This window comes from Coregonus lavaretus (assembly GCF_964263955.1).
Source record: "Coregonus lavaretus genome assembly, chromosome: 26".
Classification (NCBI taxonomy): Eukaryota; Metazoa; Chordata; class Actinopteri; order Salmoniformes; family Salmonidae; genus Coregonus; species Coregonus lavaretus.
This window is the reverse complement of record NC_140013.1, coordinates 44,341,249-44,356,459: the sequence shown is the minus strand read 5'-3', so window position 1 is coordinate 44,356,459 and position 15,211 is coordinate 44,341,249. Positions and strand designations below refer to the sequence as shown.

Genomic DNA, 15,211 nt, shown 5'->3' with positions numbered 1-15,211 from the left:
AGCTGGGACCATAGTCACCAAGAAAACAATTGGTAACACACTACGCCGTGAAGGACTGAAATCCTGCAGCACCCGCAAGGTCCCCCTGCTCAAGAAAGCACATATACAGGCCCGTCTGAAGTTTGCCAATGAACATCTGAATGATTCAGAGGAGAACTGGGTGAAAGTGTTGTGGTCAGATGAGACCAAAATCGAGCTCTTTGCCATCAACTCAACTCGCCGTGTTTGAAGGAGGAGGAATGCTGCCTATGACCCCAAGAACACCATCCCCACCGTCAAATATGAAACATTATGCTTTGGGGGTGTTTTTCTGCTAAGGGGACAGGACATCTTCACCGCATCAAAGGGACAATGGACGGGGCCATGTACATGTACAAATCTTGGGTGAGAACCTCCTTCCCTCAGCCAGGGCATTGAAAATGTGTCGTGGATGGGTATTCCAGCATGACAATGACCCAAAATACACGGCCAAGGCAGCAAAGGAGTGGCTCAAGAAGAAGCACATTAAGATCCTGAAGTGGCCTAGCCAGTCTCCAGACCTTAATCCCATAGAAAATCTGTGGAGGGAGCTGAAGGCTCGAGATGCCAAACGTCAGCCTCGAAACCTTAATGACTTGGAGAAGATTGAGTGGGACAAAATCCCTCCTGAGATGTGTGCAAACCTGGTGGCCAACTACAAGAAACGGCTGACCTCTGTGATTGCCAACAAGGGTTTTACCACCAAGTACTAAGTCATGTTTTGCAGAGGGGTCAAATACTTATTTCCCTCATTAAAATGCAAATCAATTTATAACATTTATGACGTGTTTTTCTGGATTTTTTTGTTATTATTCTGTCTCTCACTGTTCAAATAAACCTACCATTAAAATTATAGACTGATCATGTCTTCGTCAGTGGGCAAACTTACAAAATCAGCAGGGGATCAAATACTTTTTCCCTCACTGTATATGTTTCTCAGCATTGGAAATAATTGAACAACATCTTTTGAATGCTGTTTTTACCTTGATAATTTCAGAATCCGTGGAAGGGAAATTGAGATGTCTGAGAAATACAATGAGGTGTATAATACAATAAGAAATACAATGAGGTGTATAATACAATAAGAAATACAATGAGGTGTATAATACAATAAGAAATACAATAAGGTATATAATACAATAAGAAATACAATAAGGTGTATAATACAATAAGAAATACAATGAGGTGTATAATACAATAAGAAATACAATAAGGTGTATAATACAATAAGAAATACAATAAGGTGTATAATACAATAAGAAATACAATGAGGTGTATAATACAATAAGAAATACAATGAGGTGTATAATACAATAAGAAATACAATAAGGTGTATAATACAATAAGAAATACAATGAGGTGTATAATACAATAAGAAATACAATAAGGTGTATAATACAATAAGAAATACAATGAGGTGTATAATACAATAAGAAATACAATAAGGTGTATAATACAATAAGAAATACAATGAGGTGTCATCGTCATAGAGACACTTTATGCTACATACCTTTAATATTGATGGGTGAAATTAGTGGCTCCAAAGACAGGGCAAAGAGTGTTGGTGATAATGGACATCCTTGTTTTGTGGAATGTTGTAAACAGAAAGTATTGGATAGAATGTTTCCCGTCTGCACAACTGCTTGGGATGCAGAATACAATGTTTTTAACATGGAGATGAATCCTTTCCCAAAACCAAAGGCCTCCAGAACACTCCATAAATAGTTCCATTCTAGCCTATCAAAGGCTTTTTCTGCACCAATCTAAAAAGTGCAGCAGGGACTAGGTCGTTTTCAGACTAATTCATGATATGGAATAGATGTTTAATATTGTCTGAGGCTAAACAACCATTTACATACCCAGTTTGATCATCGCTAATTAGATTTCCTACAAGCAGTTCCAATCTGATGGCAAGTACCTTCGCAAACAGCTTGAGCTCTGTTGTAATAAGGCTTAAGGGCCTATAACTTTTACAGTCTAGGGGAGATTTGCCCTATTTTAACAAAACTATAATCAGTGAGGTGTTTTGGTCTCTGTGGAATTCTCCATGTTTTAATGGATGATTGATAGAACCAGGAGTTAGTGGCCCAACAATATCCCATATTTCAAGAAACAGCTCAGGAGGGAAACCATCAAGTCATGGTGATTTGCCTCTTTTCATAGATGCTAATGCACTCCTGAGTTCTTCAAGAGTAAGTGGGAAGATCCAATGACGATAAGAAGTCTGTCATCTTACTATGATCGGGGTATATAATACCTCTGATGTATATAATTGGGAATGATATGAGGCAAAAGAGGTACAGTTTAAAAAACAACAACATTTTGTCACCTCCCAAAGTGACTGAGGGGATGTGGCTATATCTGTATTAAACAATAAGCATTCTTTAAACTTTGCTGAAAGTTGTGTAAAAAAAAAAGCCTTATTCTGCAGAAAAGTTGTGTTAAAGTGCCATCTTCTGGCACCTTTCTGTTCGGAGCTGTCAAGTAAGGACAGCTACTGGGTGTCACGACCGTCTGAGGAAGCGGACCAATACGCAGCGCGTTGAGTGAACATGATGACTTTATTAAAGAAAGCACGTAACTACAAAACAAAATACGATCGTGAAGTCCTACAGTGACTAATACTGAACCTGGAACAAAAACCCACCATACCCACAGGAAAACATACAGAATAAATATGGCTCCCAATCAGAGATAACGAGCCGACAGCTGACACTCGTTACCTCCGATTGGGAGTCATCGACCAAACCTAGAAATACAACCACCAGAAATGCAAACATAGAAATACACCCAAATGCCCAACATAACCAAACCAAAACCCAACAACACAAAATACACCCTGGCTCAAATACAAACGTCCCGGAGCCAGAGTGTCACAGTACCCCCCCCTAAAGGTGCGCACTCCGGGCGCACCAGCATACAGTCTAGGGGAGGGTCTGGGTGGGCGTCTGTCCACGGTGGCGGTTCTGGCCCTGGTCGTGGTCCCCACCCCACCTTAGTCACCACCCGCTTCCCTAGCCTCCTCCACATGATCACCCTCCAACTTACCCCACCTGGATTTAGGGGCAGCACCGGGCTAAGGGACAGCACCTGGCTAAGGGGCAGCACCGGACTCCATGGCAGATCCTGGCTGGCTGGCTCTGGCGGGTCCTGGCTGGACGGCTCTGGCGGATCCTGGCTGGACGGCTCTGGCGGATCCTGGCTGGACGGCTCATGGCTGGCTGAAGGATCTGGCTGCTCATGGCTGGCTGACGGATCTGGCTGCTCATGGCTGGCCGACGGATCTGGCTGCTCATGGCTGGTCGACGGATCTGGCTGCTCATGGCTGGCCGACGGATCTGGCTGCTCATGGTGGCTGACGGATCTGGCTGCTCATGGCTGGCTGACGGATCTGGCTGCTCATGGCTGGCTGACGGATCTGGCTGCTCATGGCTGGCCGACGGATCTGGCTGCTCATGGCTGGCTGACGGATCTGGCTGCTCATGGCTGGCTGACGGATCTGGCTGCTCATGGCTGGCTGAAGGCTCCGACCGATCCTGTCTGGAGGAAGGCTCTGGCTGATCCTGTCTGGCGGAAGGCTCTGGCTGATCCTGTCTGGAGGAAGGCTCTAGCGGCTCCGGTCTGGCGGACTGCTCCGGCTCATGGCAGACGGGCGGCTTAAGCGCCTTAGGGCAGACGGGCAGTTCAGGCCCCGTTGGGCAGACGGCAGACTCTGGCCGTCTGAGGCGCACCGTAGGCCTGGTGCGTGGTGCCGGAACTGGAGGTACCGGGCTGAGGACACGCATCTCAGGGCTAGTGCGGGGAGAAGCAACAGGGTATGCTGGACCCTGGGGACGCACATAAGGGCTAGTGCGGAGAGCCGGAACAGGGCATGCTGGACCCTGGGGACTCTCATAACGCCTAGTGCGGAGAGCAGCAACAGGACGCACAGGACTCGGGGGACACACAGGAGACTTGGTGCGTGGTGTAGGCACTGGTGGGAAAAGGCTGGAGACACGCACCATACAGCTAGTGCGTGGAGGAGACACAGGGCTCTGCAGACTTACAGGAAGCCTAGTGCGTGGTGTAGGCACCGGTGGTACTGGGCTGGAGCGGGGAGGTGGCGCCGGAAATACCGGACCGTGCAGGCTTACTGGCCCCCTTGAGCACTGAGCCTGCCCAACCTTACCCGGGTTGATGCTCCCCGTCGCCCGACCAGTACGGGGAGGTGGAATAACCCGCACCGGCCTATGAGGGCGAACCGGGAACACCATGCGTAAGGCTGGTGCCATGTACGCCGGCCCGAGAAGACGCACTGGTGGACTGATGCGTTGGGCCGGCTTCATGACATCCGGCTCAATGCTCAATCTAGCCCGGCCGATACGTGGAGCTGGAATGTGTCGAACCGGGCTATGCCTGCGTACAGGAGACACCATGCGCTCTACTGCGTAACACGGTGTCTACCCGTACTCTCGCTCTCCACGGTAAGTCCAGGGAGTAGGCGCAGGTCTCCTACCTGACTTCGCCACACTCCCTTTTAGCCCCCCCCCAATAAATTTTTGGGTAGTACCCACGGGCTTCCAGCATCGACTCCGTGCTGCCTCCTCATACCACCTCCTCTCGGCTTTAGCTGCCTCCAGCTCTTCACGAGGGCGGCGATACTCTCCCGGTTGTGCCCAAGGACCCTTTCCATCCAGAATCTCCTCCCAAGTCCAAGAATCCTTTATAGGCGTCCATGAATCCTTCGGAGCAGGGTCCTGTTGCCGCTTGACACGCTGCTTGGTCCTTTTATGGTGGGTTTTTCTGTCACGACCGTCTGAGGAAGCGGACCAATACGCAGCTGGAACAAAAACCCACCATACCCACAGGAAAACATACAGAATAAATATGGCTCCCAATCAGAGATAACGAGCCGACAGCTGACACTCGTTACCTCCGATTGGGAGTCATCGACCAAACCTAGAAATACAACCACCAGAAATGCAAACATAGAAATACACCCAAATGCCCAACATAACCAAACCAAAACCCAACAACACAAAATACACCCTGGCTCAAATACAAACGTCCCGGAGCCAGAGTGTCACACTGGGTAGGAAATGACCATGGGCAGCAGCTCAGTTGTCTGAATACACCTGTTCATATAGGGAGATACAAATATGGAGTCTATCTGTGAAAATGTATTATGTCTTGAAGAAAATAAAGTATAATCTTTGACAGTCAAATTCCTTAGACGCCAGGCATCTAAAATATTAAGCTCTGCAGCAAATGAGATGAGATCACCAGAGGCCTGATCAGTTTGAGAGTGAGATGAAACATGAGACCTATCTAACTGAGAATTACATACTCTCACAACAAATTGGCATTCTGAAATATCTAATAGTCTTTTAGAGATAGAACTAAGGAAATTAGAATCTGGTATGTTTGGACAGTAGATTGAGGCAAAACATCAGGCTCCCGAGTGTCGCAGCGGTCTAAGGCACTGCATCTCAGTGCTTGAGGCGTCACTACAGACCCCCAGGCTGTATCACAACCGGCCGTGATTGGGAGTCCCATAGGGCGGCGCACAATTGGCCCAGTGTCGTCCGGGTTTGGCCGGTGTAGGCAGTCATTGTAAATAAGAATTTGTTCTTAACTGACTTGCCTAGTTAAATAAAGGTAAAATAAAAAAACACATCTTAGTGTGATTTATAACCATAGTTACAAATACAAAACGTCCTGCATTATCAGAACCAGGTGGGTTTCTTGTATTAGGGCAGAACCAGGTGGGTTTCCTGTATTAGGGCGGAACCAGGTGGGTTTCCTGTATTAGGGCGATACCAGGTGGGTTTCCTGTATTAGGGCAGAACCAGATGGGTTTCTTGTATTAGGGCAGAACCAGGTGGGTTTCTTGTATTAGGGAAGAACCAGGTGGGTTTCTTGTATTAGGGCAGAACCAGGTGGGTTTCTTGTATTAGGGCAGAACCAGGTGGGTTTCTTGTATTAGGGCAGAACCAGGTGGGTTTCTTGTATTAGGGCAGAACCAGGTGGGTTTCTTGTATTAGGGAAGAACCAGGTGGGTTTCCTGTATTAGGGCAGAACCAGGTGGGTTTCCTGTATTAGGGCAGAACCAGGTGGGTTTCCTGTATTAGGGCAGAACCAGGTGGGTTTCCTGTATTAGGGCAGAACCAGGTGGGTTTCCTGTATTAGGGCAGAACCAGGTGGGTTTCCTGTATTAGGGCGATACCAACCTTTTTGCGTCTGATGTGCTCTAAGCATTTGGTACGCTTGATAGCGGAATTCAAACCTTGGGGATTTAACGACATTACGATGAGCTCACGGTTAATTTAAAATCTTTGTCAGATAGAATGTATGGATAAGTGCATGACAAAAATAAACAAGAAATTAAATAGAAAACACCTACTTCAGGAACAAATATTTGTGCACCATTATACATATTTGTGAACAGACTCTGGCAGCTGGGTTTGAACAATATTACAAACAAAACCACTAAACACTCGCAAGAGAGGAAGTCTATAGCTTCAACTGCTCTCTTTGGATGGTAGGAACTCTAATTTGCTAACATCAGGAGGCTCCCAAACAGCGACGCACGTCCAAGTCCAGTCCCATTATGTCAGACACCTGTCTTTATCCAACATGACGTGAATACGTAGCAAAATTACAATTCACAGAACACGTTCATACCAAGCTGAGCGCTCTGTATGTTAATCCCCATAAAGTTTACCCTACCCCAGGACTGCTTTACTGACGGCTATTTTAGCCAGCTAACATGTACAGCCTGAACCAAATAATTCTCTAGCCAGCTAACCTAGCCAGCCACATGCCAGCCAGCTGCATCTTAGCAATATAACCAGAATGCCAACAGCCAAGTTAACAAATCCACCAGGCCCCTCATACCAAATGAACTAAGTTATGTCGCTGAATAACAAATAAACATGGGTGACGTTAGCTAGTTAGCTTAGCATTAGTTGTGTCCATTTTACTGGTTAAGATGGGCATACATACGATGTGGTATCCAAGGAAGGAGGGAGGCCGTAGTTGTCTGTTTCTACCGTCTGCAGTGGGGAGAATCTGGAGGAATGGGGGGCGATGACTGGGCTCCTTCTTGTAGTTGTCCTCAGCTGCAAGGCATGCCTCTGCTTCTCCCACATTATGGAATTCTTGGAGTGTTCCATTTTTCCTGATCTTCAGGATGGCTGGGTATATCAGGAACGGGCGAAGTCCTCTTGCTGTCATCTGTCGTTTGACGTGGTCGAAGGATTTCCTCTTCAGTGTGTTTTCGTTGCTGTAGTCTGGGTAGAATGCCCAAATTGGATCTCCCATGTCTCGGTGGGTTCTCGAGGGCTCCATGTCTCGGTGGGTTCTCGCGGGCCCCATGTCTCGGTGGGTTCTCGCGGGCCCCATGTCTCGGTGGGTTCTCGAGGGCCCCATGTCTCGGTGGGTTCTCGCGGGCTCTGGTTCAGAAGATCTACTCGGTCCTCATATCTTAACAGGCAGAATATGAGGGTGCGGGGACGGCTACGGTTACTATTGCCACTGTAGATTCAGTGTGCCCCGTTGAATTTCAATCTTCCTCCCTTGTAGCAACGGTATCCATTTTGGTAGATTCTCCTGAAGAAAACCTTCTTCCACCATATCCTTAAGTGATTTAATTTATCCCGAAAGCAGTTCCTCCAGGGATTCCTTAACTGCTTGTTTCACCATTGCCTGCATCGAAGTTTGTTGTTGATTCAGAGCCTTCAATATGGCAGTGTTGGCTGTATCCTCGCTGGTCATAGTTGACTCGGTGTCTTTCTTTGGGACGCTTCTCTGTGCCTTAATTGAGTGTCCTCCGTCGCGTAGGTCCATGTTATTAAGCATTTTGAAGGTTCAGAGGCAAGTTGTCAGGAATTTATTAAGGATTTTGGACTTTTGAGACGGTACTCAGAACTACACGTGCATCTCTGCCAAAAGGCCACCCGAAGTCAACCATTTGTTCTTTTGACTGTACGACTCAAAAAAGATCAGAGTCAGTAAAAAGAGCCGAACTTCCCATCACTATTACAGAGATCGAAATTAAAAAGTGAAACATTGTTTCCGAGGTCAGACAGGCTTATATTAACCCCCGCTGTACCAAACCAAACGCTAGGCTGGAAGCAAAGGGGAAATAATGAGTTGAGATAAATACAAGAGATGATTCAGACAGCAACATGAACATTATATTATTATGGAGGCGCAGTGATCGTTTTCAGTTGCCAGGCAGAGGTGTGTCTGCGACAGCCAATACAGCGCGGCTTGGACCGCTGCTCGTCCAATCAGCATCCAGGATCCAAACAACCAGTTTTATAATATACAGTACATGACTCTTGAAAGACAAGTAGTATTAAGATGGACAGCTTGCTATTCTGCATGCAAGAAATATTACTATAATTGACCTTATTTATTGAAATACACTCTTCTATGGATGACAATAAAATGTATGGATGAAAGGGTTTACTTAAGATTGATCCCTGTGCTTTCTCCTCAGCTCCAGTCCAGCCTCCAGACAACCTTGTGTGGATTCAGGAAGGGACGAACATATCATTAAACTGGGACCCGGTTAAGTCTAAAGACAACGAGTCAGATGTCATAGGATACAAGGTATGCCCCCCTTACTGTACTGGCCAGGTCTACTTCCTCTACTGGCCAGGTCTCCTTCCTCTACTGGCCAGGTCTCCTTCCTCTACTGGCCAGGTCTACTTACTGTACTGGCCAGGTCTCCTTACTGTACTGGCCAGGTCTACTTACTGTACTGGCCAGGTCTACTTACTGTACTGGCCAGGTCTCCTTACTGTACTGGCCAGGTCTACTTACTGTACTGGCCAAGTCTACTTACTGTACTGGCCAGGTCTACTTACTGTACTGGCCAGGTCTACTTACTGTACTGGCCAGGTCTACTTACTGTACTGGCCAGGTCTACTTACTGTACTGGCCAGGTCTACTTACTGTACTGGCCAAGTCTACTTACTGTACTGGCCAGGTCTAAAAGAGGACTTCCTGGATAAATAATGGTTGAAAAAAGAAAAGAAAAGTAGAACCGCCATTTCAGCTAATACTCATTCATTTCAGCTAATACTCATTCATTTCAGCCAATACCCATTAATTTCAGCTAATACTCATTCATTTCAGCTAATACTCATTCGTTTCAGCTAATACCCATTCATTTCAGCTAATACTCATTCATTTCAGCTAATACTCATTCATTTCAGCTAATACCCATTCATTTCAGCTAATACCCATTCATCTCAGCTAATACTCATTCATCTCAGCTATGCTCATTCAATCTCAGCTAATGCTAATTCATCTCAGCTAATGCTCATTAATCTCATTAATCTCAGCTAATTCTCATTAATCTCAGCTAAAGCTCATTAATCTCAGCTAATGCTCATTAATCTCAGCTAATGCTCATTAATCTCAGCTAATACTCATTAATCTCAGCTAATGCTCATTAATCTCAGCTAATACTCATTAATCTCAGCTAATGCTCATTAATCTCAGCTAATGCTCATTCATCTCAGCTAATGCTCATTAATCTCAGCTAATACTCATTCATTTATATTTTTAAAAAATTTGGTAATTTAGCAGACGCTCTTATCCAGAGCGACTTACAGTTAGTGAGTGCATACATATTCATATCTCAGCTAATGCTCATTAATCTCATTAATCTCAGCTAATGCTAATTAATCTCAGCTAATACTCATTAATATCAGCCAATACACATTCATCTCAGCTAATGATCATGCATCTTATCTAATACTCATTCATCTCATTCATTTCAGCTAATACTCATTAATATCAGCTAATGCTCATTAATCTCAGTTTATGCTCATTAATCTCAGCTAATGCTAATTCATCTCAGCTAATGCTCATTAATCTCAGCTAATACTCATTCATCTTGGAACCGGTGTCCTGGCTTGATTCCCATCCTGGCACCCATACTATCATACTGTATATAGCCTCTTAATCACCCCCAGCTAACTCATCCAACCATACTATCATACTGAATATAGCCTCTTAATCACCCCCAGCTAACTTATCCACCCATACTATCATACTGAATATAGCCTCTTAATCACCCCCAGCTAACTCATCCAACCATACTATCATACTGTATATAGCCTCTTAATCACCCCCAGCTAACTCATCCACCCATACTATCATACTGTATATAGCCTCTTAATCACCCCCAGCTAACTCATCCAACCATACTATCATACTGTATATAGCCTCTTAATCACCCCCAGCTAAGTCATCTTCTCTGCTACCCTTTCCCAGGTCAGCTGGTGTAAATGAGAACGTTTTCTCAGTCACCTTAAAATAAAGGTAGAATAAATGCTAACAGATTAAACGGCAGATACAAACTGCCTATAGGCTACATCATCTATGGAAGACAGCTGGAGCCAGTAACCACAGGGCCAGCATCTGTTTAGGTCTTATTAGCGTCTGGCAGTGACCTGTCTGAATAAACATAGCCTACAGGTATGCAACAATGTCTACTGTGCCATCTTGACCTGAGGAAGGCTGTTTCAACTGAAACATTGTATATGTGGCTACGGGAATAAGACACTGTCTGTACAAACAGTATCTGCTGGTTTACATTCAGTTATAACCCAGGAGCAGTCAAACCTGAAGGTGTTATAACCCAGGAGCAGTCAAACCTGAAGGTGTTATAACCCAGGAGCAGTCAAACCTGAAGGTGTTATAACCCAGGAGCAGTCAAACCTGAAGGAAAAAGAAGACCAGCACTATTTCTCTACATGTATTACATCAGCAGGCTCAACTGTGGGCGAATGTTGTTTGTGGGTCCTACAGGTTGATTGATTGATTGATTGATTGATTGATGAATTGATTGATTGACTGACTGATGATTGATTGACTGACTAACTGACTGACTGATTGATTGATTGATTGATTGACTGATGATTGATTGATTGGTTCTGGGTCCAACTACAGGTGTTGTTGAGTCAGGAGGGGCGTGTCCACCATCAGGTGGTGAGGACCATCACCACCTCGGCCGTCCTCTCTCTCCCAGAGGGGGGCACCTACGTCATTGAGGTGCGGGCAGTGAGTGAAGGGGGAGAGGGAGCAGCCAGCTCCCAGGTCAGAGTACTCACCTCTTCTGGTAAGACAAGACACTGGGGGCCACACTCAATAAACACACATTGTGGTATTTCTATTAAATAGCAGGCTAGGAGTTAATGGTCTCATCTAGAGCAACAGAATCCACCTCTCTCTCCACCTGCGCTGTTTTTCTTTCTACCGATATTCTGTTAAAAGTCCAATGCAGCCGTTTTTAGTACAATATCAAATTTCTATGTAACAATTACGTACCTTACTGTGATTTTTTTATTTATTTAAAACATTGTCAAACGGAAACAACTATTGTTTCTTAGCAAAGAGCAATTTCTCAAGCAAGAATTTAGCTAGGACTGTCTGGGAGTGGTCTGAGTGGGGAGGGGGAAACTGAAAACTAGCTGTTATTGGCAGAGAGGTTTGGAACTCTCTTTCTTATTGGTTTATTAACTAATTTACCACCTGGGGATGTCGCTAGGCAGGCCAAAATTCCATTCCACCAAAACAGGAAGACATTTCAATCTTTTCAAACAGCTCTTACACTAAAAGGGCATTATCACCATTTTCACAATTTCACAGAATTATTCCAACCTCATAGTGTGGAAATATATAAAACACAGAACACCACGTTGTTGACTGCACTGGGCCTTTAAAGTGCTTAATTGAGTCACCACAGCTGTTGCCTCAGCCAAGTTTCCCTTGGCTAATACTGTTTTAATTAACCACCTCTACACACACACCACTGCACACACACACACACACACACACACACACATACACACACACACACACACACACACACCACTGCACACACACACACACACACACACACACACATACACACACTCACTCTCACACACACACACCACTGAACACACACACACCCACCTACGCCACTGCACAGCCATTTAACTATCAAACAAGAGAAATGTAAAGTTGACAATTTTCTACTAACACTAGTATAAAGTTGTTCCGATCAGACGTCTAAATGTGTTGTTTTCTCATTCTCTGCCAGAGGAAATATTCATTTCTGCAGTTTCAAAGCTGCTAAGAATTCATGTCAGACTGCTGTGTGTGCTTAGTTTGTGTCTGAGAAGAAACCGGTCCTGTTGATTGGAACTGTTTTGTCTTTCTTATTGCACAAGCCTTAACTTGTTATTTTCCCTTTACATGCTGATGTTTTAAGGAGCTTGTTGTCTAACCCAGAATGCAAAACTGAATATCGCTTCACTAGTGTTTTCTCAGTGAAGTCAAACAAAAATGAAATGGAGTTTCAGTTTGGATTCCAGGCTGACTTTAGTCCTCTACTCTCTGCCTTTAGTCCTCTACTCTCTGCCTTTAGTCCTCTACTCTCTGCCTTTAGTCCTCTACTCTCTGCCTTTAGTCCTCTACTCTCTGCCTTTAGTCCTCTACTCTCTGCCTTTAGTCCTCTACTCTCTGCCATTAGTCCTCTACTCTCTGCCTTTAGTCCTCTACTCTCTGCCTTTAGTCCTCTACTCTCTGCCTTTAGTCCTCTACTCTCTGCCTTTAGTCCTCTACTCTCTGCCTTTAGTCCTCTACTCTCTGCCTTTAGTCCTCTACTCTCTGCCTTTAGTCCTCTACTCTCTGCCTTTAGTCCTCTACTCTCTGCCTTTAGTCCTCTACTCTCTGCCTTTAGTCCTCTACTCTCTGCCTTTAGTCCTCTACTCTCTGCCTTTAGTCCTCTACTCTCTGCTCTCTAGTCACTAAAGTTGTTGTTCTCTTTGTCTCCTCCATTTCCCTGTCTCCCCATCCATCCTTCCATTCCCCTGTCTCCCCATCCATCCTTCCATTCCCCTTGTCTCCCCATTCATCCTTCCATTTCCCTGTCTCCCCATCCATCCTTCCATTCCCCTTGTCTCCCCATTCATCCTTCCATTCCCCTGTCTCCCCATTCATCCTTCCATTCCCCTATCTCCCCATCCATCCTTCCATTCCCCTGTCTCCCCATCCATCCTTCCATTCCCCTTGTCTCCCCATCCATCCTTCCATTCCCCTGTCTCTCCATTCATCCTTCCATTCCCCTATCTCCCCATCCATCCTTCCATTCCCCTGTCTCCCCATCCATCCTTCCATTCCCCTTGTCTCCCCATTCATCCTTCCATTTCCCTGTCTCCCCATCCATCCTTCCATTCCCCTTGTCTCCCCATTCATCCTTCCATTCCCCTGTCTCCCCATTCATCCTTCCATTCCCCTATCTCCCCATCCATCCTTCCATTCCCCTGTCTCCCCATCCATCCTTACATTCCCCTGTCTCCCCATCCATCCTTCCATTCCCCTTGTCTCCCCATTCATCCTTCCATTCCCCTGTCTCCCCATTCATCCTTCCATTCCCCTGTCTCCCCATCCATCCTTCCATTCCCCTTGTCTCCCCATTCATCCTTCCATTCCCCTATCTCCCCATCCATCCTTCCATTCCCCTGTCTCCCCATCCATCCTTACATTCCCTTGTCTCCCCATCCATCCTTCCATTCCCCCTGTCTCCCCATTCATCCTTCCATTCCCCTATCTCCCCATCCATCCTTCCATTCCCCTGTCTCCCCATCCATCCTTCCATTCCCCTGTCTCCCCATTCATCCTTCCATTCCTCTATCTCCCCATCCATCCTTCCATTCCCCTGTCTCCCCATCCATCCTTCCATTCCCCTGTCTCCCCATTCATCCTTCAATTTCCCTGTCTCCCCATCCATCGTTCCATTCCCTCGTCTCCCCATTCATCCTTCCATTCCCCTGTCTCCCCATTCATCCTTCCATTCCCCTGTCTCCCCATTCATCCTTCCATTCCCTTGTCTCCCCATTCATCCTTCCTTTCCCCTGTCTCCCCATTCATCCTTCCATTCCCCCTGTCTCCCCATCCATCCTTCCATTCCCCTGTCTCCCTCCATCCCCTCCATTCCCCCTTTCTCTCTCCACCCCTCCATCCCCTCCACCCCTCCATCCCCTCCATCCTTCCATCCCTAGGTGTCCGGGTGAAGAGTGGCCAGTGTTCGGTTCACAGCCTGCTACCTTGGGGTCTGACATGGACTACTGCTCTGCTCCTCTCTGTTCCTCTGGTGCCTTCAGCTTCCTGGTGAGGCCTCCTCCTCCATCCCTCCAATCTCCTTTACCTGGAGGGACTGGACCTCTCCTCCTTTTCTCCTCCCTCGTTCCTTCCATCCCTCCCTTCCTCAGACTGTCTGCTTGCTCTGGCCTTACCCATCAGCCAACCAGGCCCAGGGCCTGCCAAGGGGATCCACTCCTGACAAACCATACCCATCAGCCAACCAGGCCCAGGGCCTGCCAAGGGGATCCACTCCTGACAAACCATACCCATCAGCCAACCAGGCCCAGGGCCTGCCAAGGGGATCCACTCCTGACAAACCATACCCATCAGCCAACCAGGCCCAGGGCCTGCCAAGGGGATCCACTCCTGACAAACCATACCCATCAGCCAACCAGGCCCAGGGCCTACCAAGGGGATCGATCCGCTCCTGACACCAACAAACCAACAGATGGTTTACAGATGACGGATGGTTAAAAAAGAACATTCTTCTAGCTTTTTTATTTTCTGGGAGTTGAACTAAACTTTATTTAGTATGTTTTGTTATGGTAGTTCTTTTCAAGCATCACTTGTAGTGTTGTACTGTAACTGTGCATTGTTGTGGAAAGACTCTTGTTTAATCATTTAGACTGCGCCCCAAATGGCACCCTATTCCCTATATAGGGCCTTATGGGCCCGGTCAAAAGTAGTGCGCTATGTAGGGAATAGGGTGCCATTTGGGACACAGTTTCTTTAAATTTATGGCCTGTTGTTTTCTTGTCATTGCCTGGCGACTGGCATCTAACTGCTTCCAGATGGTGGCCCAACCGCTCAGAGGCTCTACACAGTGGGAACAATTCCCTGAAAGCTGCTGCTGTTGAGGTGTTCTGGCTGGCTGACTGGCTAACTGGCTGACTGGCTAACAGGCTGGCTGACTGGCTAACTGGCTAACTGGCTGACTGGCTAACTGGCTGACTGGCTAACTGGCTGACTGGCTAACTGGCTGACTGGCTAACAGGCTGGCTGACTGGCTGACTGGCTAACTGGCTGACTGGCTAACAGGCTGGCTGACTGGCTAACTGGCTAA

At 46.5% G+C, this 15,211-nt stretch overlaps 1 protein-coding gene across 1 annotated transcript in view; it reads left to right on the top strand.

Moving 5' to 3' along the window:
- Positions 1 to 14,579, top strand: part of cntn5 (contactin 5) — a gene marked incomplete at both ends in the record, with an annotated part of 260,961 nt that extends 246,382 nt beyond the window's left edge. Inside the window, 4 exons of the mRNA XM_084143274.1 lie at positions 8,504 to 8,616; positions 10,969 to 11,137; positions 14,067 to 14,158; positions 14,277 to 14,579. Coding sequence (XP_083999400.1) covers positions 8,504 to 8,616; positions 10,969 to 11,137; positions 14,067 to 14,158; positions 14,277 to 14,579 — 677 coding nt within the window. The remainder of the gene's footprint in view (positions 1 to 8,503; positions 8,617 to 10,968; positions 11,138 to 14,066; positions 14,159 to 14,276) is intronic.
- Positions 14,580 to 15,211: the final 632 nt, after the last annotated feature.